We start from the raw sequence: 25,682 nt of genomic DNA on the forward strand, positions 1-25,682 counted from the left end.
CCTCCTCACAGCCCGCCGGGATTCACCTTGGGCGGCCGCGGCCCTTGGCAACCGCGGCGCCGCCGCCGCCGAGTCTCGCCGGGCCCTGGAAACATCGCGAGAGGCCGCGTGGGCCGCCCGGCCCCGCCCGCGCGGGATGGCGGTGCTGCGGTGGCGGTCGCCGTGAGGGCTCACCCCGGGGAGAAGTGGTCCGGGATGTGTTTGCTGATATGGGCAATCCCAGCACAGCTCAGGATTCACACAACTCAGCGCTTCCTGGCTTCAGGGTCCTCCCTGTTCAGCCCGGGGTGGTGGCCCTCAGGTTTCGCACTGAAATCAAAGGAATGCAGTCATGCCATTATTCCCAATTTACATCAGCAGGGGAGCAGGTTGTCTCAGTAAATAAAGTTACGAAAGGCATGGAATTTTTCAGTCCTCTTTGGCTCTCCACTCCTGTGGTGAAGGAAATATTACAAAGATATCAAATAGTATTTTTTTTCTCTCCAACAAATAAATTCAAATAAACTCATAACACAAAAGCTATTATTTAATATTAAATAATTTCTATTAGGTCAGCTATAATAAACCAGAATTTAGTTACCATAAACACTCGTAATGATGTTTTTCAGTGCTTGCATGTGAGGTGTTACATAGTGCATTATTATCCTTTCCTCCAACATTTTTCTAATGATTCTGATGTTGGGTGATGCTAATCTTCCATGATGATGTGTCCTTTAAATGTTAATCTTCCATGTAACGCTAACCTTACCTGAGCACTTGTTCCTTTAACTGAGCCTGTAGCCCCTTCAGTTAACAGACCCCTACTTAGTTGTGGGAATCCACTTGCACAGTCGAATTAAGCTTTTAAACTCCCATATTTCTAATGAAAAGGAACTATTCAGGAGCAACATAAACTTCTCATACTACTGGTTCTCAGAAACCGGATTTTGATCGGTGGCAACAAAGTTTCTGTGATACCTTTAGCAGTGAGCTATTCAGTGCTTGGATGTGGCTAGTGTGCTCGGATACCCACAAAATAAAATCGGAAAATTGTCTGCTTACTTCTGCTTGCAAAGGAGCTCCAGTAAACTGACCAGAGTCGTGGTAGCTTGGCCATGCACTCTTCCCCATCTTCTAAGTGCATTGTTTGGAATGGGCTACACGTTACAGCAGCTTATTCCACATCCATGCCAAGCTCTTCCTGTACAGGCAGCAGAATAGTTTGCTTCTTTTCTGTCCTCTTACCCACTAAAAGGTGCAGTGGTGCAACACTTCCAATTCCTTTATCACTTCGCAAGCACTGATTCAAGTGACAGCATCTCAGTTTCATAGCTGATAAGGAATAGAAAAAAAAAATCAATATATATAGTGTTCAGCATTCATAGTCCTTACTGAAAGAGCCTCCACTTTAACAAGCCTTTCCTATCTTAAAAAAAACTTATAAGAAAAGTTGGGCTTGTAGTGGCATCACAGAAAGATGTCCTCGTGATGCCTGCCATGTTTCTGAAATCCTTCCATTCCTTTCTACCCTCTCCCACATTCTATATTGCATCCAGCTTCTTTAGCCACGTTTTGCAGCCATTTGAACTTGGAGCCCTTTCTTGTGAGCAAAGCTGTCACACCTCAGATGCTGTTGGCCATGATTATTGGGATACATCCAGGCAGACACCCTCCAAGGGTGATACTCCAGAGTGAGCATCACCATTCTGAAGTACAGTGTGTTTTCATGGATGGATGTCTGTCACATGAGAGAGGTTGCAATCACTGTGAAATTGTTCGTGTGGATTTCATACTGGTGAAATTTCACTCTCTCTTGCTCTAGGAATTCTTTCTCCTTGGTAAAAATATTCCAGATGTTCTCCCTCGGTTGTACAAACAGGAAAGCCTGGCTCCTGACCCTGGTTCAGGAAGGCACAGTCTTCATAAGATCTCAGCCTTGTTAGAAAGTCACAGTGCCTACTTCTATAATTTTAGAAACTTGAGGGAAACAATACACAAATTCTTAAAGTGTGCAGCATATAAGGTAAGCAGAGTTTCAAACTATGAAACATTATGGAACTGTAATTTAAGTATTATAGAAAAGTTTAATTTGATATGATTTTCTCGCCATATCTTGAACATGTCCCAGAATTTGAATTATCAGTTTATGCCAAATTTCTGTAAATTTGAAACGTTTCTGCAGTGGTCTTCAATGTGGCTGACCAGAAAAAAAGAAAACTGTGAAAACCAGAAGAATTTTCTTTACAGTTGGATAATACTGGAAACAGCTTGTGTTGGTGCTTATGTCATTACAACCAGGACATAATTTCTCTCCCCTCTTTCTGCTCTTTCTGACTTTTCCCTTTTCCTTCACCAAAACGTCCCACAAGACCACTCTTTTTCTGGATGACACACAAAGGTTTGGAGAAATTTTCATTTTATATAGTTGATGCAGAGCTGTTAGTTTCTCCAAGACTCTTTAGCTAAGACTTTGACCAACTCTATATGTAGAACCTACTAAAAAAAACTGGGGTTTAGTATCTGATTAAAAAATTTTGCACAGCCAGTATCTATTGAAATTTCAGTTTATCAGCCTTTCTTGGCTGATACAGTTTTCAAAGGACTATATTCCAAAGAACTAAAAGGGAAGGCAAACTCCATTTGACTAAGACAAACCCTACCAAACCAAAACAAAACAAACTTTCTATATTCCCTTTTCAGAGCTAAATCAAGAGCAGAAGGATCCAAGGTGTCCTCACTTTGAAGTTTCCCAAACTGCGACTAAGATATGAAAAGGAAGAAATAAGTTAGGAAAGGAGAAATAAGTGTGAATTCTGGTTCTGGAGGTAGCACAAGAAGTCTTCACCACATTTCTGCATACTGACATCCCTTAAGCAGTGCTTGAGACTCCAAATAAAAGATGAGGACACTTCACCAGCCTTGTATGAATGCTGTAGCATTTGTTGCCCTCTCACATCACACTTATGGCAGTTTCCCAAATTTGGAGGAACAATGAATATGTTTTAAGATATCATTAGATCATAATCTAATAATGAATACCAAAAAAAGGAAACTGCTTAAAATATTACAGCTTATGGGAAAATCTTTTAAAATAAAATTTTCTGTTTTGGAGACCGTGTGTCCTTTCCTCCCTGTGCACTCTGGGGAAATACTAACCCCTGGATAGATGTTTCCATTAAAACAAACACGCAGCAACTGGTGGCTAAATGATCATGAGGGTTGCAGGCTGGAACACTTATGTGATCAGCTGCTCTTAGAAATCTTGTGTTAAAACAATTTATATCACTTCCATAACAGGGAAAATGTAAAGTGTCCTGACAGGTCTAAAGTTACATCAGATGACTTTGTACATACCTGTTGAGAGCTAAGCTGGTATGAGATGCATGTAAATTATTACAGGAATCAAAAAATTAAATTGGGCCAGTTTGCTTATTTGGTGATTAAACTTAAGGTATGCTGACATTTCAAAAAGACTGAAGATCTTACTTTGCTGTTCCTGATCACTTTTTTTCTGAAAAGTGAGAGACTGGCAGGAAATCAATACGACTCTTGCATAACATTGTAAAGCATCAGCTCTGAACTAGCCTGTCCAATAACAATCAGGAATGTTATTGATTAAAAATATAGCTTAGTGAATATATCGGTACTGATTTTTCCATCTGTATTTTATGATGCACTTTCAATAGATGCTCTGCTTGCCGTTGTAAAAGTAACTACTGGAACTGAGGTGATAAAATTTATATTGCAATGCTAAGTAGCTACCTCAAAGAATCAAAGACAAAATAAGCTTCAATGACAATGTAAATATCCAAATGCCAATAAAACAATTTTCTGATCCACAACTTTCTTTTTGTGAACTTCAAAGAGCCAAGGACGTGTTACTAGCTCTGACTGGCCTTAGGCAGATCTCTTAGCATCAGACTTAGGTCTTTATTGGAAATTGAGATAATAAAACTATCTTTATATGCCATTATGAAAATTAATTTCACAGCATAATAACCAAGTGGCCTCTTAGATCTTGACTTTATTTTCCATTTCTTTTCTAATTAATATTTTGGTCCTTTTTTATCATATGTTTCCTGAAGGTGGCAGCAATATTCAGGACTTGCGTGAATGTCTGACTTTTGAACCTACTGACCTGTAATGCAGCATTTCTTTCAATGTTTATGTATTTGTATTTATGGATATTAATGATATGTTTAAATCAAAATTTGATGATGTCAGTATTGTAGTTGTAGACATTGTATGTACAATGTCATTAGAAAATATTAAGAAACTATGTTGACCTGGAGTGTTAGAATTGCTAATAATTTGTATGATAAAAATTTGTAAACAAAAGGAGCATTCCTAAAGTATTAAATTAATTAGCAATTTACCATTGCTTGTAGTTAAAATTATCCATTTCATTGTCTTCATTGAAGCCTGTATTGTATGCTTTTTCTGAAGTGACCTGTAAGCTCTTTTGTGGGCCCTACATTAGCAGTTCAAAACACTACAAATGTTATGTGTGATCACTAAAGGAAGATTGTAGTCTGTAGGATTTCTTTCAGTTCTATTCCTCCATTTGATCTTAATCATTTAAAATCACTGTTAGAGCCAACTATCTCAGAGCATTGCAGGGTTTCAATTGAAAAAAAGAAACTTTAACATTTCTCCTTTTACTGCAGATGTGGTATAATGCATTTTTGTGAAATGCTTCTGCTACTGAAGCAAGGCAGTTGCATCAACATTAGAAATACAAAATAACTTAGGGAACTTTTGTCTCCTTTCATTTTTCTAGCAGTTGCCTGGTCAGGGAGTTGCAGATTCCACTGCAATTTTAATGGAGGATCATGGAAGCCCACAACGACATCTCTGCAGCAGGGCTTTCCTCCCCTTTGCCTTTCGCTAACAGAGCTGCATTATGTCAGGTGATTCTTTTGCCTGCAAGTTTTCTGTCAGCTCCAGGGCTGCTTTCACGATGCGTCCAGGACAAGGGCCCAAGGACCAATACTGCTCTCCCAGAAATGCCCCTTTGATGCAGGGTTACTCAGTACAAGAGAGTCACAGAGCTCTTGCAGCAGGTCCAGCAGAGGACTATGAAGATGATGAGGGGACTGGAGCATCTCTTTTAAGAGGAAAGGCTGAGGGAGCTGGGCCTGTTCAGCCTCAAGCAGAGACAGAGGGGACCTCATCAATGTCTGTCAGTATCTGAAGGGGAGTGTCAAGACGATAGAGCCAGGCCCTGCTCAGTGGTGCCAAGCAATAGGACAAGAGGCAGCAGGCAGAAACTGATGCACAGGAAGTTCCACCTGAATATGAGGAAGAACGGCTTTACTGTGCAGGTGGCCATGCGCTGTTACAGGCTGTCCAGAGAGGTTGTGGAGTCTCCCCCACTGGTGATGCTCAGGAGCCATCTGGACACAATCCTGTACCATGTGCTCTAGGATGACCTGACTTGAGCAGGGAGGTTAGGCTAGATGACTTCCAGTGGTTCCTTCTATCCTTAACTATTCTGTGATTCTGTCAGTTGCATAGTTGCCAATGGCCATGCTTCTAAACAAAATGCAAAACATAAGCAGGGGATTTCTTGTGAATTTTTGCTGGTCCAAACAGACTCCCTAATCCTTGCATAACTTTAGATCTGAATGTTTCATCCTGAGAGAAAAGAATTTTTTTTTTTCTTTAAAGTAATCTGCACTCCTAAATATGCATGGAACACAAATGCTACAATTTTAAATTATACTGACTGACTTTATTGCACTGTGCTTCTTAAGGAATTTGCTCAGCAAAACTGGTGGCCTTTCTAGTAGTTGTATATGAATATTTCTGTGCCTTAGAATTGTCCATCTTTCTTGTCCTTACCAATGACTGTTTATGCTACCTCCCAAAACAGTACTTTGATGTGCTGAAGTTGAATATTTTTATAATTGCTCAATTTATGTTCGTCCTTAGTAAAGTACTGCTAAAGTAACTTCCTTAAGATTTCCTCTCAAGATCAGCATTAATTCCTGTGCTTGTCACATGGCATTTCAGAATTCAGTCATCATCTCCTGTGAGCTGCTGATGTGGTATCCTATTGCAGACACTGACTGCTATTCCTCTTTGCATTTCTGCTCCCTCTTAGATTTCTCTAATATGTATCACTGGTATCACTTCCTTTATTACACCATTATTACTGCAAAGCCTGCATAAGTGATTTTGTTACTTGGGGTTTATGTGTTAGGTGACCCCACCTTCTCTTTCCTGTCTCCCATTTGTCTTCTGGAAATTTTACCAGTCCAGATAAACTACTGCTCTCCTTACCCAGTGGCTTATCCTGCTATAGTTCTGAATCCCAAACACAATACAGCTTCCTTCCTGGATCATCAACCAAGTGCTGTCTGTAATCTTAATATTTGCAGGGAGTCAAATACTGGAGACATTTGCTGTGTAAGCTGTTGCTTTATATTCTCTTGTTAATATAAGTTATAGTCTTCTTGTAAGAGTCTCTTCTACAAGTCCAGATTAATCTGACCAGATGTGACGCACAGATAACTTTGTTCTGTTCATTTTTGGAATGTTGTAAAATACTTGAAAAGTAAGCAAATCGTGCTCTTTGCTGCTCGTTTGAAGCAGTACTCTTCTAAGACAGGCTCAGGAAGACAGAATTTGGCCCATCGTTTGCCATGCTTTATTCCTTTGTGTACTTTCAGTAACATGAACTGTGTGCTTTGTTTTTCAAATGTTTTGTGTCCTAGCAAACTGTGACCTCCTCCTCAAAGTTATGTTTTAAAGAAATAGTCAAAGCATTGCTTGGTAACAACACTGTTTATTTAAATTCCAGAAAACACTTGTTTTTACTTTTTTCTGTTATTTCACTTAGATAATGTCTATGATCCTAACAGAATTTTACATCTGAGAAAATTGTTTGGAGATTCTGTGAACAAATACAGTGTCTGAAATAAAGAAAAATGGATAAAGAGAAACACCAGTCCTGAATATCTTCATACACAAAATATGGTCTTTTATTAAAAAATTTATTTTAAGATTGTTGTGAAACAGAATCTATTAAGCAATGGAATCTTATTAGTAACACACATTCCTTAAGATAATGAATCTAGTTTCTTTTTTTAAAAAGTGTTACAGTTTTGCATTATTGAAGTCAATATGCCACCATCATCTCAATGTAATTCCAGTGAATTTTAGTATCAAGGATGAATTTGATTCAGTAAATCTGCAAATACATTTCTCTGACATGAAAAACAATCTCCAAGTAACAAGAAGAATATTTAAAATTTTCACGGGTATTTTTTAGTGCCCTCATGATGTGAGTGAAATTCCAATAGAGACATGATTTTGTCAGTCGAATTCCTTTCACAGAGGAATAAGAAAAATACTTCTGTATCTTGGTACACCTGCTCACTGACTGTTACAAATTTTGTAATGCATATTTTATCATACAGCCTGTAGTGCTGGGTTGTTGTGACAGAAAGGCACTTGGCACTTGGTCTTGTTGAACCTCAGACAACTGGCCTTGGTCCATCAATCCAGCCTGTCCAGATCCCTCTTCTCCTCTTCAGAAAATTCATCTTTTCAATTCTTTTTTTTTTCAGAGAACCACCTTCTCAGCCAGGCAATTGTATTCTGCACCTGTCTGGGGCAATTCCCGGAAAAACACACACGGAGTCCCTGTTCTCCTGGGTTAGAAGTTTATTTGAATTCACAAGATGAGACTCAGGTCTCTTGATTCAGAAAGTATCTTTTTCCCAGACTTGTGAATGGTCTTGTTTACCATACTAGACCTGCAAGTCAGTGCTACTGACTTGTGCAAGTCAGTGCTACTGAAAGAGCTGTGGTTCTGGAGTAATAATAACTCTTGATGGGGGTTGGAACTTCATAACTGGCTTTGCAGTCAGAGCAACTGGGAACATATTCTGTTTTGATAAGGCTGAGTGTAATCTTCATCCCTTTGTTATTGGTCAGATGGGTTTTGTGAACTTGTGATTTGATTGGAAACTGATTATTCTGCTTGGAATCCTTGGAGCACTCCTGTAATAAGAATGTGCTAAGTATGCTAAGAATGTGATAATTACTATCTTACAGTCTGATTTCCTTTTGATGCACTCTTTTTTGCTAAACTGAGTTTCCTGAGCTTGCATTGAAGAATAATGCAGTAGCTGGAGAAGAATTCATGTGGATGTAGACTCTAGGTTGTTGTAGGTTGATTAACTTGATTTATACTGATGGATCTATCAGAATACATCAGTAGAAGATTCAACCCCAGTTTTAAGGAGGAAGAAGGATATAATCACAGATGAGTAGTTCTTGGCAAAGCTCTTAGAACACTTTAAAAATACCTGCTCAGTTTTTAGAATAATTTTACTAGCCATTCCAATGGTTTATAGTTTTTATGACACTAAATAATTGTAATGCCATTGTGTTTCATACTATTTATTTTACTGCTTATGCACCCTATGGTATTGATGTGTATTATATTGCATATAACTCAATACAATAAACATAGTATTACAAAAGAGAGTTGGTGGATTTTTATTATAGGTAGGTTATCTACTCTGATGAAAATAATATAAAATTATAGAGAAATTATTATACCCTTTCTTCCTAGTTTTTATTCAAGATATAACCTGTGGTAAATTAGGTGCAATTCCACAAAGTTTTATAGAAGCATAGATCTTGGTATAAAAGAGTAAATAAGCTCTGCTAGATTTTATGGTTTTTACCCTTGTCTTTTAAAATTAGTCTATACTTGTAATGCTTTGCCTCAAAGGTTACTTGAAGATCACTCCTGAGTGTTACTGCACATTCTCAATTGTTTCTGAAGGCAATGAATGCCAAGAATCTCACTTTGCAGATCAGAACCTTTTATTCTTTCTGCTATTTACCCCATGCAGATTTTTTTTTGCATGTTGACCACAACACTCCAATTCCTATCCATTAAAGACTTGATACTTAGCTAAGAGAGTAAATTTAGACATTAAATAAATTTTCTCTTGTTCTATGATGTGATACTAAGCTTCATGAGATGAGCTGACCTCTGCAAAAATACACTGCAGTTCTCATTTTGTTGATTTAATTCCAGAATGGGACCTAAGAGCCAAAAGGAACCATTGAATTTACAATTTTTAGGCAAACCTTCCTCTCAGCTTTCCATATTTTGAGCTCCACAGAGAAGGGAAAGGGAGGGAAGGAAAGCATTCCTTTCCCAAAGGAATTACAAATTCCTTGAAATTTTACACAGAGATGAAGCTTGACTGCAGCATTATGGTTAAGTACTGATGTGGGAGTGTATGTACTTTTCTTTTTGTTAAGTCCAGTCACTGTTTAATATAAATGGATGATCAGTCCTGACAACAGAGACAGTCCCACAACTCACTCCTACCCAAGTGTCTCTCCAGAGTCAATTTTCCACTTGTTGGATTTCCCTCCCTCTTTGGCAAATCGCTACCACCTTCACAAAACTTCAGCAGAAGAGGAAAGCCCTGCTCAGGCTAGCCTGCTTCTCAGCCACTAAAAAATTCTGCTGGAAGCAGGTTTGTTTTGAATTCCCTGTTTCTAGAGCTGATTTAGATGCTATCAGTGGGCACTGTGAAACTGAAGTGTAAAGAGGTGTGTAGACATTTGGGGTCTTCAGAGTCAAGCAGGAAGCTGCACCCTGCACCCTAATTTTCAGTTTCAAACCTTCTGAATCTGGTCCTAAATGTCTTCCATTTTTCGCATGTGCCTCTTTTTCTAGGTCAATGACGGGTTATATATCAATTTTTGTAACCTAGGATAACATAATAAGGATAGGATGTAGAAGATGTTTGTATCTTTATATAAGCATAATGTTTTTCTTCAAATTTTTACTGATCTTACATACATGTAAGACTTTACCAGACAGGTGTTACAGCAAATTAAAACCTGCATGGGGTACAGAAGGAAGTGAAAGACAATCTGGATCAAACACATAAGGAGCTGTGCTGTGTGTTTAGAAGTTTTATCTGCAAAAGAGGCAGCATGTAGAAAAAATCCTGTCAGCCTTTCACATCATCTGTCTGTCAAAGACGATTTGTGTTTTATTTAATGTTAGTTGAACTTGTCATCTCCCAGCACTACATATTGTTTGTATCAGAGCACCAAAGCCTTGGTTCCTAGTACATCATGCAGATTCATTTGTCCTGAATAATTTTTCCAGTGTGAATAACAGACTTTGTTTTAATAGTGCTACAATTTTACAGCAATACAAAACCAATGGAGCTACTTCACCTGCATCATCCTCCCCTTCAGTTTTACGCTAGTGTAGCACATCTATCAAAAAGAAATTACATCTTTCTGCCCTAGCATTAGTGCCCAAATAATTCTTGGTACTATAAAGGAATGTGGTGCTGGCCCCATGGAAAAGAGTGCCCAAGCCAGGCTCAGGCTCCCTGCAATCATTACTATTCATCCTGCTGCAACTGTGCCCCCCTGGAATTTTAAACACAGGCACTGCAGAGGCTCATTGGGAACAAGTGAAGCTGTTCAAGTGCTGATTACTCTGGCAGAGCCTGAGCAAATTAGTTAATAATTAGGTGTGAAATTAATGTACACCTTCTGTTTTCCTTAGTAGATTTCCCATGTTGTTAATTTGCTTCTGCACCACCAAGGGACAAAGTACATTTAAAAAACATATGTGGGAATGAGCTAAAAGTGTCCCCAGGTAAACCTTGTTACATTTGTTATCTAAATTTTAGTATTGTATAGAGCTTTGTCTAAACTCTACAAAATGTCTCACTCCTTAAATCCTGACAATGTATAGTGCCTGTTTGAGCAAGATTTAATTGGCTGATGAGAAAAATATTGATGGTCTTTATGTTATGTTATGTTATGTTATGTTATGTTATGTTAGATAGATATATAGTATATCTTTCATTATCCTTATCCTCTATGTTTGCATTTCAAATGTGATATTTGAGGGTGTTTTTATAGAATGCATTGGCCAAAAATTGTGTGACATGTTAGACCTGCAGTGTGGTGCCTAACGTAGCAATGTTTTGTAGGAGGGGTTTTGTATATTTCTCTATGTTAAGCAGGATATTTTACTCAGAGGGAGTGTTTTGTGATTCTTTACTATGAGAAATATATAAATGAAGTTAAGGAGACCAGAAAGCATCTATAGGAGCTTATAGTTATAGATTGCACCAAAATTCAGAATGAACATTGTCAACATTTCACCAAAATTACAGCTTTCATTGTCACCCACAATGCAGAGTGTGGGAAGATCTCTTGGAAATGTGAGGAGATGCAAGATGAAGTTTGAATCTCTGCTCCTCTTAAAAGGTGAGGTTAGAGGCTTTTCACTTTAGTGGGCCATTTTTGGGCCCTTCACTATTTTTAAAGCTAGCTATGCCAAATTGTTGTCTCACTGCTTATTCTGTTAACTCAGGACCATGACTTTTGTTTCCTGTAACCTTTCTGACTTTTTTGACCACTCACGTTTACTGGATAGGGATGAAAATATCTGTAGCACAAGGGCAAACATGTAAGTGTGGAAGCTCCTATGGGAGCAGGTAGAAGCAAGTGCCTTGAGAAGCACACATTGCTGTAGCAGGCAGGGCACATGAGAAAATGAAATGTTCTTTCCCTTTTTCTAGAAGAGACCTTGTACAGGGATCAGCAATTCTTTAAGAGATTGCTCTGTTGCCCGTTTTGAATTTGTGCTATTCAGGTGTCTCACTTCAGCTGGAGGTTAGAATACCATTTTGGTTAACTAGGAACATTGCCAGATGTCATGACTTTTGACAAACTCTAGCAGTTTTTGAAGTAGCTCATATATAATGTAGGTAATTTCCCAAACTTTTCTTAATGCATATGTTAAGCAAACAATCAGAAGAAAATTGATCTAACCCATCAGGTTCGGATTAGCCTTCTTGCAAGCATGTTACCATAGGGAATTTTTGTTATCTCTAAGGGTTTATTGTAACGGTATACCAAAAGGTAACACCTTTGTTTCTTTGAGTGCTATTTACCATCAAAAAATCTAGGAATAATCTGAAAGGTAAATAGTTAAGCTACTTGTAAATTGTGGTAGGAATATATGCCAACATTTCAGTTTACAAAGGATAGTACTTGCATATAAATCTAAAGAACAGTTTACGTAAAAAATTTTAAAAGGCTGATAAAACAAAAATCAGTTGCAAAAATACATTAGGATTAAATAGAATCTAAATGTTATGGCTGGACTGAAGTGGTTTGATTATACTTTTAAATATGTGGCATTGAGTTTCAATAGTCCTAATGAACTGAGTTTCTTTTTCTTCCAAAAATTGTTTCTACTGTTTATCCCATTTGAATAAATATTAGTGATTGGAGTAGCTGGCAGGGGAAGAGAGGCAAAACCCTTTCACTCAAGTCACTGCTGGTGAAAGATCCAAAAAGCACCTGTCATCTGCACCATGACCCGTGCCTGGGTGAGGAACTGTGTCTTCATCAATAGTCAAAGCTGGTCTGCTCACTGTCTCCCAGGATGAAAAATTTTACAGCTCTCCTAGTGCAGTCTTACGTTAAAATATTTTTTATGTAGACTTATTGTTATTATGGATTTCATCAGTTTTCTGATGTGGGTGTTCTTTTTTTTCCCATCTCATCTCATAATCCCTTTCTAAGACCACCCATTCTGCTTCATGCATGCTCATGAGTAATAGAGGACCATTTTTACCAGGCCTGTAGAAAATGATCTTTTTGGGTTATGTCTCTTTCACTTGAACCACAAAGTGTTTTTCTGATCTAAAACTTTCTCTTCAGTGTTAATTTATGAATGCAAGAAACTGTACTTTATTGGTCTGTGATTTGCATTCTCTCTTTTTCTCATGACTAGCATACTTGCTTCTTCTTGCCACCAATGCAATAGCTTTCCACTTTGTCTTCTTTGCTTTTTTGCTTTCAGTTTTGTTGGAATTTGTAATAAGAATAACAAAGTGGGAGAGGTACTTGGAGGACCTTGAACCCTTGCAGCTTTAATCAGAGCTCCATTAAGAGGCTTCCAACTGTGTTATTCATTTCCCTTTGCTGTGGAAGGTTCATATTCCTCCCTCTTCCTTGACCCAATATCCTTTGATCATGTCTCTTCCCTTCCCTATCAGTTTCTCCAAGAGGTACATAGCCCAGAGTTGCTATTCTCCTTTATGCCTCCACCATTCTCCTGCCTGCCCTCCTGCCTTACTGTTCTTTTTTTTTCTTTCCTTTCCCCGTGTTAGGCAGGGGACAGGTCAGGACCTTGTCCTCTGGGCTTTCTTGAACTTTGAGTGCTATCCATAAGTTCATTTCAATTCATTCACAGAATGTCAGAGTCTATTTAAGTCCATGGAAAGACTCCAGTAATTTCAGGGAAGTTGTTTTTGTACTGGCCATGAGACCATGGCTGTGTTGGTCAGAATTTCTTTCCCTAGCAACCTTATCCAGGAATCCAGGGGAATGCCGTGGCTCACCCTCATTCTCCAAAACACTTGTTCACCGTTATAGTAAGTGATTACTACAGTGAGAAACTCTTTCTTGACTTGTTTCTTGAGCTGTTGAAAATATTACTTTTTCAGTGATCACAATATTATGAATTTTTGCTACCTTTCCACAAAAAACCCCACCCTTTTTAAAAAGGAAAGTGGACAACTGATTCATACAATACATCTGCACTTTTACAATGATGCTTCACATACCAAATATTCCTATGGTATGCAATTTCCTTAATTTTTCATGAAGAAAACCAGAATATGCTTATTCTTATTTTTTACTGATAATTACCCAATTTTCCCCAGTTTTACTTTATCCATATCATATTGAGGTTAACATTTTTAAAGAAATGTCTGTGACTGGTTACGTTACCCTTCAGTCAACCCCTTGCTGAGTTTGAGGTATTCAAGATTTTTAATTGCTCTGTATAATTAGTCCCAACGTTCTGTCCATTTCTGTTACTCTTCACTGAAGTTCGTACTTTAGTAATGTTTTTCTACTTCTTGAAAGTAGTTTAAAAATTCTCAACCTATTAGCCAAATTGTCCTATTCAAATTTCAATATTTGACTGGTAAATTTGTATAACAAGGTGGGCATGATGTATTAGTATTTTTAATGAACTCTTGAAGAAATTACTTCACATATATTGGAACTCCTAATTTTCTTCTTGGCACATATATCCTAACTATGTATTCGTGAGTTCTTGGGTTAAGTTACACAAGATGATCTTTTCTCTGTAATTTTTTTTTTTTTTGACAATTACTTCTGACCTCAGGATGCAATTTTTCCAGCCGTTAGGAACAAATCAGAATATCCTCTGGAGTATTTTTTTTCTTTTTTTTTTCTTTTTTTTTTTTGATAACTAGAATTTCCTGTGTTTTTAAATCCTTGGGGTTTATGTGCTGGATTTGTGCTTTAAAGTTACGTCAAATGAAGCTAGTACAAAAGCTATGCAAGCTGATCCACAAATTGCATTTTGTTGGTTGATATTTATAATCCTTTCCTCTCATTTTACTGTGATTTCTCAACTGTAGAATTTTTTTTCCAATTTCTTATCCCTGCCAACATAGATGTTCAAAGTAATTTAGTTTATTAAAAAACATCAGCATGATCTTTCATCATGGAAAGAAAGAGGTCACTGCAACGCTGATAATTTTGCTATTTTAGACAGCCAAAAAATTGCAGTGTGAGGCAGATATGCCATTTGTTCAATGGTGACTGTGAATTGGAGCCGTGGCAGAAGACAATTGTTCATGTCAAAACCAAATCCTCAAATAATTTATCAGACCTGATTTAGAATCCAGGAGAATTGTAAGAAGGATGAGACAGAGGAGATAATAAAACATTTTGGAGAGATCTTTGATGTTATCTTGTTCAGGCAAGCAAATGGTAAATTGTCCCATCTGCTTCTAAATTTCAAGCTTGGATGGAATTCCCAAATTAAAAAAAAAAAAGAAAACCACAGCAAAAAAATTCCAACAAAACACTCCCCCCCAAACCAAAAGAAAAAGCAACCAAACAAAAAAAAAAAGAAAAAATGCTAATAAAAAGTAGTAGATGGGTCATAGAAAAATAGAAAAGCCTAAGTTGGAAAAGATAAAAAGTTCATTTGATTCAAACTTTCATGGGAAAGGGAGCCCTGATGACATCTAGCCTTGTCCAGTGGTATCTTAAAAACCTACAATGATGGAGACTATCACATAAGTGGAAGATTTTTCCAATGGCTGATTGTTCTCACTGTGAAATAAATTATTTCTTGTATCAAGATGAAACCTGTCCTTATGGAGCTTGAGCTCATTGTTCCTTGTCCTCTCTGTGTGTCCTTCTGAAGTGACCTTCTCTCTGCTTTTTAACTGCCATTTAAGTACTAGAAAATTTTGATGAGGTCACATGAGTCTTCTCATGAGAGAAAAGGCCTAATTCCTTCAGTTTTCCTTGTGTCAGGTTCTCCAGCAACTGAATCATCTTTGTGGCCCTCATTTGCATCCTCTCTAGTCTGTGCATGTCTTTTTTTGAGTTGTGGAGTTGAAAACTTGACTCAGTTCTTAAAGCACATCCTCATTTTTGTTGGCTAATACCTCTGCAGATAGCCTTCAGAGATTTAATGAAGCGTTACATTCCTTTTACTATCTTGAAACTCAGTTAAATCTTGGCTTTTATTCACTCTGCATTAATAGCATTCTTGCAATTTTTTCTACAAGACTCTTTATAGATCATTTGCTGGAGGATTTTGAGAGGGGGAGTACTTAATAGTTGATGAAATATTTCATCTTTGTCTCCTGTTAAATTCTGGTAAGCTTCTGCTGAGATGTAAATGCCTCATACAGCTATTGGCCTTCTTTAGCTCATGGACCACAAGAAAAGACTATGATAGCAAGCTGAAATACTCACAGACCAGGAAACTCTGCAGCTGGGCTGATTCAGAAGCCAAGGTAAAAACCAGTTATTCTTTCTAGTGGAATCAATATGCAATGCCAAAATACACAGTTAAGACTGGAATTAGCTCTATGTCCAAATCTGCTGCAGAACCTCCAAATTTTGTGTGTTTCCCTGAAGTATGATATGCAGAGCAGGAACAGGGAGAAGGAAAGCTGGGTTCTTGTTAATTGTCTCCCAGACAAACCAGGTGATTGGAATCCCCATTTCATCATATTAAACTACATGTGTATGGAGGAGGGAAGGAAGGAAGTAAGGTTATGGTAAAGCTGGTTTTGGCAGTGACACACAACCTAGAAGTGTCTCAGGGTATAGCAGCTAGATATATGTTACAGATCCTTCCCTTTCACTATTGCCAGGAGCCTCAGTCACTCACCAGGGCTGCAGTCCCCAGGTGCTGTCTAAACACAGAAAGAACAGTGCCTGTCAGTTTATAACCACAGAATAAAAATAATAGGAAACAGCAAGAAGCAATATGCTAAAAAAAATGTTTTCTGAGTCAGAATTTGGAAATGTCAAGTGAACTCCTGCTGCAAAACCAGTTTTCAGACATCTTAGTGTGCACTCATATCCTAGGATTGGGCATGTACCCCAAACACAGGTTTAATACACAAAGCAATGTATTTTCTATCTTTTTTTGTGTCTAACTTTTTAAACCATAACTCAAGTTTCACAACAGGTAGTTAAGAGTGTGAAAATAAATGTGTCATTCTAATAATAAATTTAAATAAAGGCAACGAATTTTTACTGAATTCAGATTAATTAATTATGGTCATCACTTATCTCCTGGAGAAACAAAGCTTCCTTCACCAATGTTCATAGATTTCAGCTGCTTTGAAGGGATTTTATAAACTAAGTCTTGAATTCTGCTGTCAAGCAATGGACAAAAGATCTTATGAAAGAAGTAGAATTTAATGCGGCTTTTGAAGACACCAACTTAAAATAAAGTTAAGTGATTAATTAAATGTTGTATCTACTTTGAAGATTTCAAATCTGTCTAATAGTAGAGAAGGATATGCAATACAAATTGTCTTACATGGGAGCTGTAAAAATTTCTACCAGTTAGAGTAGTCTCCAGAATGCTGATCCCAAGGAGGACTATGGAGCAAGTCCTCTTGACGAACATTGTGGGGCAGGTGAAGAAGGAAGTGATTGGCAACAGATGGCATGGATTTTCCAGGGAGTGATCAATCATACCTTACCAAGCTGACAACAGTGGGTGCCATTTACCTTGACTTTAGCAAGGCTGCCATCAGAGTCTCCTTCAAACTTCATGGAACTAAGTTGAGTCATTACACTGCAAATGGCTGGACAGATAGTTGGTTAAAAAACTGTTGGATGGTTGGGCTCAAAGGACAGAGAGTAGTTAGAGGATTTACCTAGAGTGTTTACCTGGAGGCTGGTGGCCAGTGCATCTGCCCTGGGACCTGTTCTGTTTGACATCACAGGAGCACCCAGTCCAACCCCAGCACTGAGTCTTCTGTAGCAGGGCTATAGCAAGGACCTCACAAGCATTTTTATCATATAGCCTTTGAACAACTGTCAGTGTCTGCATTCTCTATAGGATATGTTTAGAATGTTTCTTTTTTTTTTCCTTTTGAAAGACTGTTCTTATCTTGTAAGTAACTCTTTAAATTGCTTACAGTAGGCACCACGCACAACTGATCTCTGTGTTGAGGTTGAACAATATGTTACTTACACCTGAAAATTTAATCTAGTGTAGAATCTAAAGGGTTCTTAAAAATGAGGATTTGATTTTAAATGTCAGAGAAAAAGAAAACAAAATCAAAGTAGTAGGAATAAATCCATTTACGAATAAATCCATTTACGAATAAATCCATTTACTAATAAAAAAAGATTTTGCTAAGTGGTAGCTCTACTTCCTAGAATTTTAATTTATTTGCCAGAATGAGCATCAAGTCAGAAAAAGTCATTGTGAAACCAGCTGAACACAGAAAGCCAAATTCTGCACTCACATGTATTCACACAGCTATCGTTTACTGGGAACAGGATTGGCAGAGAGCGTGGAAATTAATAAGCCTTTTCCAAGAAAAAAAACTAGACAAATTTCAGAAACCACATCATAGGAACATTTCCCCATTGTGCCTGTGATTGTGGTCTGGTGGTCTGCTGAAGTGAGGGAGAAGAGAAAAGCATGAAATTGGACAGAAAAATGTGTCTGCAGGCACCAAGCAGCAAGAGGGTTGCAGCATTGTGGCAAGGTGCCTCACTGACTAATTGCTTCTTAAAAGGCTGAAACTGCATTTAAAAAAGTTTATGAATTCTTTACAGTCAATTGAAGAATTGTGGATACATGTGCTTTTTAAAAGTGATACTCTGCTTGTTGAATCTTAGATGTATTCCTCCTGCTCAGGTATTTTTCTTTACTGTACTGTTTTTATCTCTCCACAATTGATAACTTGTGTTATCAATTGTGGGGGGGGGTCAGTCAATAGATCTACTTTCTCTTCATTACTGAAGGCTGCTTTAAATGGTTTTATTAACAGTCAGAAAAATTAAACTAATTTTACATGAAAATATAGCTTACTGTGTGGTCAATTAGAGTTACTCAAAATATTTTGAAAATTAATCAACCGCATTAGTCTGTACAAAGTTGGAGGGGCCAAAAAACCCCGAAGTCTAAAGTTTCCTAGATCTTCAGGACAAAACACTAAATCTGAAGTAGTTATTCAGCTAATAAATGTTTGAGTCAGATTTGGGGGGGGGGGGGGGGAGGGAGTAGGGGGATAGTGGAAAATAATTTTTGAGAGAAATTCTTATTCTTTAGAATTACTGAATTACTACTAGACAAGTCAGAGTTCATTTCATTCATATCCCTACTTTTTTTTCCCTAGGCTGCAAAATCTTTTTTGGTAAATTTCAGTGGGAACAGATAGTTGTAAAGACTTGTGCTCTCAGTGTTCCTGAGCAGACCTTCAGATGATACTTAACAAGTCTAATGGACCTGAGGAGATGGTGCTCCAGTGTTAGCTGAGCTGCTTTTGAGTCCAGTCGGGTCTGACCTCAGTGAATTCCTTTCCTTGCTATTTTTTTCAATGGAGAAAAACCAAGAGTCAGCAATGTGAGTTTTATACTGTGGAATTTTATTATTTACTCAAAGGGAAAATTAAGCCATTCACAACCTGAATCCTGTGTGCTTCTCTAGATGGTGTCTGCAATAGGAAGCTGGTCCCAGGAAGCCAGAACAGGATCCCTGCCCGCCCAGCAGGGCTGGAGCTTTTCTCCTTTGGTAGCAAGCTCTGCCTAACAAAGTGCACAGTACAGGAAACATCATCAGTCTGTGTGCCAGTGCCTGTGGTCACTGATCTAGCTACAAATAGAAGTCATTAGACCCACTCTGATTAAGCAGTACTGAGTAGGACATTACCAGCAGGAGCAACAGTGGGTCTATCTAATAATATAATTATGTGATAGTGGCAGAAATACTAAGAAGAAATAGGTGTTTCCATTGCTTAGGCTTTTACTTCAGCCGAGCACCACAGTGCCTTATATTCCTAGTCACACGCTATACAAGTGTACAACCTCAAAAATGAGGGAAGTGTAGAAAAGATCATCAAGTATCTGTGTTGGAGCAGACCAAATCATAACTACAGTATCTGTACATTTTTTTAATTAGCAAAAAAAAATAATTTTTTCACATGTCATTTTATTAAACATAACATATCCAAATATGCTAGTGTTTTTTAAAGCAAACACATAGCCCCATCAATTTTTCATGTATCTCTTTTTTTTTTTGTATCATTACAATGTAAGTTGTAGTATGGGACAGAAATGTGTCATTAGTAGAGAGAGGGGAAAAGAAGGCTGCTGTGACTTTTACTAAATTGCACAGACATAGCACACATAGCAAGGTGTATAGCCAGTGTTTAGCAAGTATGCAGCACTGGCCAAACACTGTCCTCCTAGGTGGAAAAGGTGGGAACATTATGGCCACATGAAATGTTGAATCTCTCTGATCTGCCAGAGGTTCATATGGCAGGGAAGGTTAAATTACATTTTAATTTTCCATTATAGGTGTCAGAAATAATGCTTACATCACTAATGGAAAACAATATAACCTTCCCTGCCATTGATCATTCAGCCTGTGTCTGACTAGTACTAACAACAGATACCCACAGTCCTCTGAAAAAAGCAATCAAGCAGCTGTACAGGATCCAGTGAGCCATATGAACCTCTGACAGATCAGAGAAAAAATTGATGTGTGTGTTTGCTTTTAAAAACACTAGCATATTTAGATATGTTTTTTTTAATAAAATGACACATGAAAAAATTCTTTTTCTTTGCTAATTAAAAATAATGTACAGGTGCTGCAGTTATGGCTTGGTCTGCTCTAACACAGATACTTGATGATCTTTTCTACACTTCCCTCATTTTTGCATTGTGCTTCTAGCCAAGATTTCCTCTTAATTCTGAGGTTTTGGCATTGTTTAGTACAATTATAATTTGAGGAGCACTCAGCCCTCACTGCACCCTGAGCATGTCTTTTGAGGGTGAGAGAACAAAAAATTAATTATAGCTACACAGCAAATTCTCAATGCATTTTAATACGAGTCTGAATACAAAGGAAACATAATTTATGTGTTAAGTTGCAGGAAAGAAGTGGTTGCATCAAGCATAAAGGAAAGGCAGAGAGGCTACATGTGTGCTGGAATTGAGAGGTTATTTCTGCCACGTGGATTTTGCAGTGGCTCCTGGAGGCTTGAAACAAAACACCACCTGAATTTGGTTATTTAAAGTGATAGTGGCAGCTCCTTTAGTGCAACAAAACATGCTGGGGTTCTTGTGTTAATTTTGATCACTGTGTAAGTGACTTGACTAACTTCAGTGAGTATGGAAGAAGGTTCCACTAGGAGGAGAAAGGGGATGGCCATTCAGAGCTCCCTCCAAGTGCTTATTTAGAGTTCCCTTCGACTGCTTATTCAGAATTACACACTATGAGGATGTCAAAAGGTGGTGATGAGGGTTTTCAGAAAAGATAGTTGATTTTTGGGGTGTTTAAGTACATTTCAGGAAAGTTTGGTGGGGCATGCTTTTTAGGAAGCGCTGTGCGTTCATGCTCTGCATAGCTTCTTTGGGTCTCCTTTGCACGCACTGCTGCCAGCCACTGCTGAAAATCTCAGCCTACTTTCTTGCATCAGTTCTAGGTGATGGGAGAAGCCTTCCAAAAGCAATTAAAGGAGCCCCTTTAGCATCATGAGAAAGAATATCCTCTGTGAATAAAGTATTCCAACTTCTGTTCGTGCGCCCTTCCTCTCCAGCTAATGGTGAGTGTGTCAGTTTATCTTGTAGTACTTGTCCATAACAGCAGGAAATTTAAATTTGAAATTTCTGTTTAAGAAAGCTGAATAAAGAGTTTGCATTCTTCCAGTTCAACTACTTTTGGAAATAAACCCTCAGTATAAGGATGCCAGAAAGCACAATAAAACCTGTAGCCTCTTGCATACCCAGAGCAGATACTTTTAGCTGGAGTAGGAGATAGGAGTTTTGCAGAAAGAGAGATAAGGACCAGCATGAAAGACCAGGAGAAAAAGAGAAAAGGGGTTGGGGAAACTACAATAAAAGAGAAAAGTTGAAGACAAAGTCACAATGCAATTAAAGTTGGCATTAGAAATATATAATGACGTTACTTTCCCAGTAGTGCAAAGCTGTGAGCCTGCTGATGGAATAAACTCAGTGCTTAATGCCATCTGCTCTTGCTGATGGAAACGATGTCTTGCTGGATGTAGAGGGTGTAACATCCCTGAACATGTTAATGCTATAAGCTGTTCATAGATTAGCATAGTCTGTTGCAGAAATGTTTGAATTAGAGAAGGAAGTGACTTGTCATAGCAGCTTTAAAATACTCCTTAATGGTCTCTTGCAGATCTATTGCATGCGAGTGACTGACCCAGCCCTGATCTGAGAACATTGAAAATCTTATCTGCAAGCATAGATCCTGTTTGTGCCTTCAGGCAACATACTCAATTTACAGCCAAGGCTCAAAGCCCTTTGAAAGTTGGCTCTTAAGGTCATACCCCTTGTCCTAAAGTCTATCAAGGAATTTTCCCCTACAATGTATTCCAGGAGAGTTTTCTAGGACATGCTTGCCTTGTTTTGTTTTCTTTTTGATGCAGCAGAAACAGCAACCTTTGTGAGAGTTCAGATAATCAGATTTGCATTTTGTTTAACCAGTCTCACTGCTACTATTTGGAAAACAGTAGTTTAATAGTAACTCTCAATATAGTTTTATACTCCAAGTCATTATCACAGCATATGGTCATCTTTCAGATAAAAAAAAAAAAACAGCAAAGACATTCCTGAAGAAATACAGAGTCCCTGGCAATTTCTTTTCTTTGGCATCTTTTTTTTTGAGTCTGTGTGATTTTTTACTTCTGAGATTCTTTTGATTTGATTTATTGTTTTCTTCAGATTCCTGCAATAAGGTTGGGGGTAGCAACCCTAATATTTTTTAGTACAAAGCATTGTGGTTCTTAGATGAAACGTGGAATCTTTTCTGTTTAAGGTTTTGCTGTGTTTCCAAAAAAAAGGGATTATAATATTTTCTAATTTTTTTTTTCTTTCACCATAACTGAATTCCTTCAGTAAGGAATTCTTTGTCTCCATACACTCACAAACTTTGTCCTGTGCTTTTCAGCTCGGCACTGTTTTAAAGCTTTCTTCATAGTAGATATTTTGCCCTGTAAATGTTTGCGTACACTTAGCACTTCTCTTCGAAAGTGTCACACTGTTACTATTGATTTTTTTCAATTTAGTATTTTCCCATGACTTTCTCAACCTTCAAAGTTCTTTAATTTACCTATTTTTACTCTGAAAACTCACTGATTTGCATTCTTCTTGTATTGTATTATTATTATTAAGTATCCTGCTGGTTAAATCTGAAGTAATTTAGAACTGTAAATCTCAAATCTTATAAGGGAAGAACACTTAATTTGTTTAAAGTACTTACATTAATGAAAATTATTCAGTGGGACTGGATTATAAACCAGTTAGTTTATACAATACTGAAGTGAGTTATTTTAGATTATTCCAAGATCCTAAGAATAACAAACAAGGCAAAAATTAATTCTTTAACTGAGAGGATGCTAACTAGAAGAACAAACAAAACAAAATCAGAGGGGATTTAATGGCATAGTGGTAAATGGATAGGAGGCATGCAGGCAATCTAGAATTATTTGATTTCTCTCCCTGTTTTTACTTATTTTACACCACCAAGTTAGTCCATTGGAAGTCATGCTCCGTTTATAATATTCTAAGTGATGAGAGAATCTGGCTAAAATTACATTCAAAACCTCTGTAAGTGCCAATCACGTAAACGGGAGCCCAAAGGAAACGCAAACTGAATTAGCTAAGGTAAAGGCCATATTAAAACATGGAGTCATAGACTTCATGATAAAGTTATTTTCTGCCATGCCTCCTTTGGAATGAAACTGTTTCCCCTTTTCCCCTCACGGACTGCAAGTGACAGAAGTGCTCCAGGGTTCAGGGGCTCTTGCAGCAACCACCAGCCTTTGCTTCAGCTCTGTCAGCACATGGGTCATTAATTTCCACATCATCCGTGCAGAGAATGGAAGTAAAATGTCAGTTGATTAAAACATTCTGTTTAGTGAACTCAAAAGAATCTCATAAACTTGTTTCTGTCCCTATCTGGCAGAATAGCAGTGGCATGTGGGCAAATGATCTGTTGGCTGTGTGAAGCACCCTGCTGCACAGAACTGGGCAGTGCAAAACCATCTTATTTGATATTTTTGAGTTTTCATTGGCAACGAGAGCTGAAAAGTAACCTGCAATTGGAGGGAACATGATTTGGAACAATGTAAAAATAACAATGGGAAAATGATCCATCTGTTAACAAAACCCAGTTTTAATTGTAGAGAAATTCACATGAAAATTCCTGGGTTAAGTGTGGCCTTCTTTTGCTATATTACAATACTGTGGGTAATTGTTTTGAAAGCTTTTGTGGGACAGTAAGCATCAAATTCAGATATCTGTAAATGGCTTTTAGTTTGAGATATTCTTGGGCCCAGTGTGTGGTATCCAGATGCTCCAGAACAGTGTCGACATCCTGTTTGTCCCGTGTCACATCTGCCAGACATGCACATGTCTGAAATGCCCTAAGGCATCCCAAATGGCAGTAGGTGTCTGTTTGAGATTGCTGAATCAATCCTTCAGTTTAAGCTCACTTCCAGGTGATCTTAAACTGAAGCTGGATTTAAGCCAACTAACATAGGAACAAACTTTAGCTGAATTTTAAGGAAAATCTTGTCAAAGAGCTGAGCATCTCCTATATTTCTGTTCTTTCTCACAGTGCCATGAATATCCTAAATGCACCAAATGGCCCTAGTCACCTGTAAATATAGCCAGTCTCACCATGTGCAATCCATGCAACTAGATTTTATCCTTAACTGAATTTCTGTTTAGGCTCCTACATCCTGTGTATGAAAGCATACCTGTCACTGAAATCAAGCATGTTAGTTCAGTCTATTTGCTTTTCACTAGTACACCCATGCCCCTTAACTCTGAGGCGCTTAATGCATGTGTAATCAAAGTGGTGAACACGCAAATTAAACAAATGAAAATTAATACAATTAATTCTTTCTCTTTATTTTATAAATAAAATACAGAATATGGCTTATGATTTCTGATGAGAGGATCAATTTAGTCCTTGCAGTGTCTTATTTTAACAAGGTTTTTAATAAAGAAAAAGACACTCGCTGTCATACAAGTTTTTTTCCTCCAAGTAACATCTCTGTTAGAATCTGCTATTCTTATTAAAAAAATTTTAATTTTCCCAGGTAAACTCAAGTTAGAATCCATAGTTTTGTTTTCCAGGAATGGAGAAAAAAGAAATCTCGTTTTCTTTATCAGGAAAATTCTTCTTCATAGGTGACAAGGGAAAGAGGCATGGATGTTTGGCATATTAGCATCTGACTGTAGTTATATTTTAAAATAAAAATGCACAAGGTAGAAATATGATACTTGTCAGGTTCCTACTCTAAAAGCATTTTTCAAAGCTGCACAGTTCAAGTCACCTTGAAGAATTCTCTAGCCAGCCCCAGGCAGAGCTCCAGTTCAAAGCCCATCAAAAGGGTATGAGTTTCATATCAGGAACACAGAACTTAATTCCAAGCCTCTCAAAGACAAAAAGACAAATGGAGACAGAGCTTTAGAATGTGTCAATAGAAACAGTATTATAGTATTGTAGTGACAAGTTAGAAATAGATTTCATTCCATGTTCTACTGAGGTAAATTTGATTATTACTATGGGCCAATGAGCTACTTGTGCGTGATAATTGTGCACCATGCTGCTTCCATTGAGGTCCCTGAGCTGTGTCAAGGGTGGTCCACAAGAGGTATTCCACTGGAATAAATCCATACTCTGCAGCTGCTGGGAGAGGTAGGATCAGCAGGAAGGGTTAGTGACTGGAAGGATCATACAAGCAGATGGATATCTCCAATACAAAATCATGGTGCTTTGGTGGCAAACCCCTTCAGTGCAGCTCCCTGTTACTAAAATTCCTCCTGTCCAGATAGAAGTTTATACTCTTGATGACAGCAAATTATCAAAAAGTAAAGAAACTATTTTTGTAAAGAAATATTATCCTATCCCTCAGGTTTTCCCACCTTTTTGCCCCTGATTCATTCTCCATCACAACGATTGTCAGTATTTCTCAACAAAGCAGTCTCTAATCTTGGAAGTCATCCCACTGAAACTCTGTAGGAGTTCCTGAGCAGAAAGTTCTTATTCATTTCATTAAAATAATTTCAAAGATGAAGGGTGCTTGTGGAACAGGCTGTATCTC

The 25,682-nt window shown here is 37.9% G+C and overlaps 1 protein-coding gene and 1 long non-coding RNA gene across 5 annotated transcripts in view; one reads left to right on the forward strand and one right to left on the reverse strand.

The window, feature by feature from the left end:
- Nucleotides 1–99, reverse strand: part of TBC1D32 (TBC1 domain family member 32) — a 76,130-nt gene extending 76,031 nt beyond the window's left edge. For all 3 annotated transcript variants that reach the window (XM_064707967.1, XM_064707969.1, XM_064707966.1), the window contains exon 1: nt 27–99. In XM_064707967.1, coding sequence (XP_064564037.1) covers nt 27–95 — 69 coding nt within the window. In that variant the 5' untranslated portion in view covers nt 96–99. The remainder of the gene's footprint in view (nt 1–26) is intronic.
- Nucleotides 100–10,560: 10,461 nt separating this feature from the next.
- LOC135444840 (uncharacterized) lies at nt 10,561–22,105 on the forward strand. 2 transcript variants are annotated; one of them, XR_010439309.1, is made up of 5 exons: nt 10,561–10,639; nt 11,166–11,259; nt 18,717–18,943; nt 21,021–21,146; nt 21,746–22,105. It is a non-coding gene; the product is annotated as an uncharacterized LOC135444840 (long non-coding RNA). The 2 variants fall into 2 exon arrangements; XR_010439310.1 differs by having other exon boundaries at nt 10,562–10,639; nt 11,190–11,259.
- The last annotated feature ends 3,577 nt before the right edge of the window (nt 22,106–25,682 follow it).

Source organism: Zonotrichia leucophrys, chromosome 3, assembly GCF_028769735.1.
Source record: "Zonotrichia leucophrys gambelii isolate GWCS_2022_RI chromosome 3, RI_Zleu_2.0, whole genome shotgun sequence".
Classification (NCBI taxonomy): domain Eukaryota; kingdom Metazoa; phylum Chordata; class Aves; order Passeriformes; family Passerellidae; genus Zonotrichia; species Zonotrichia leucophrys.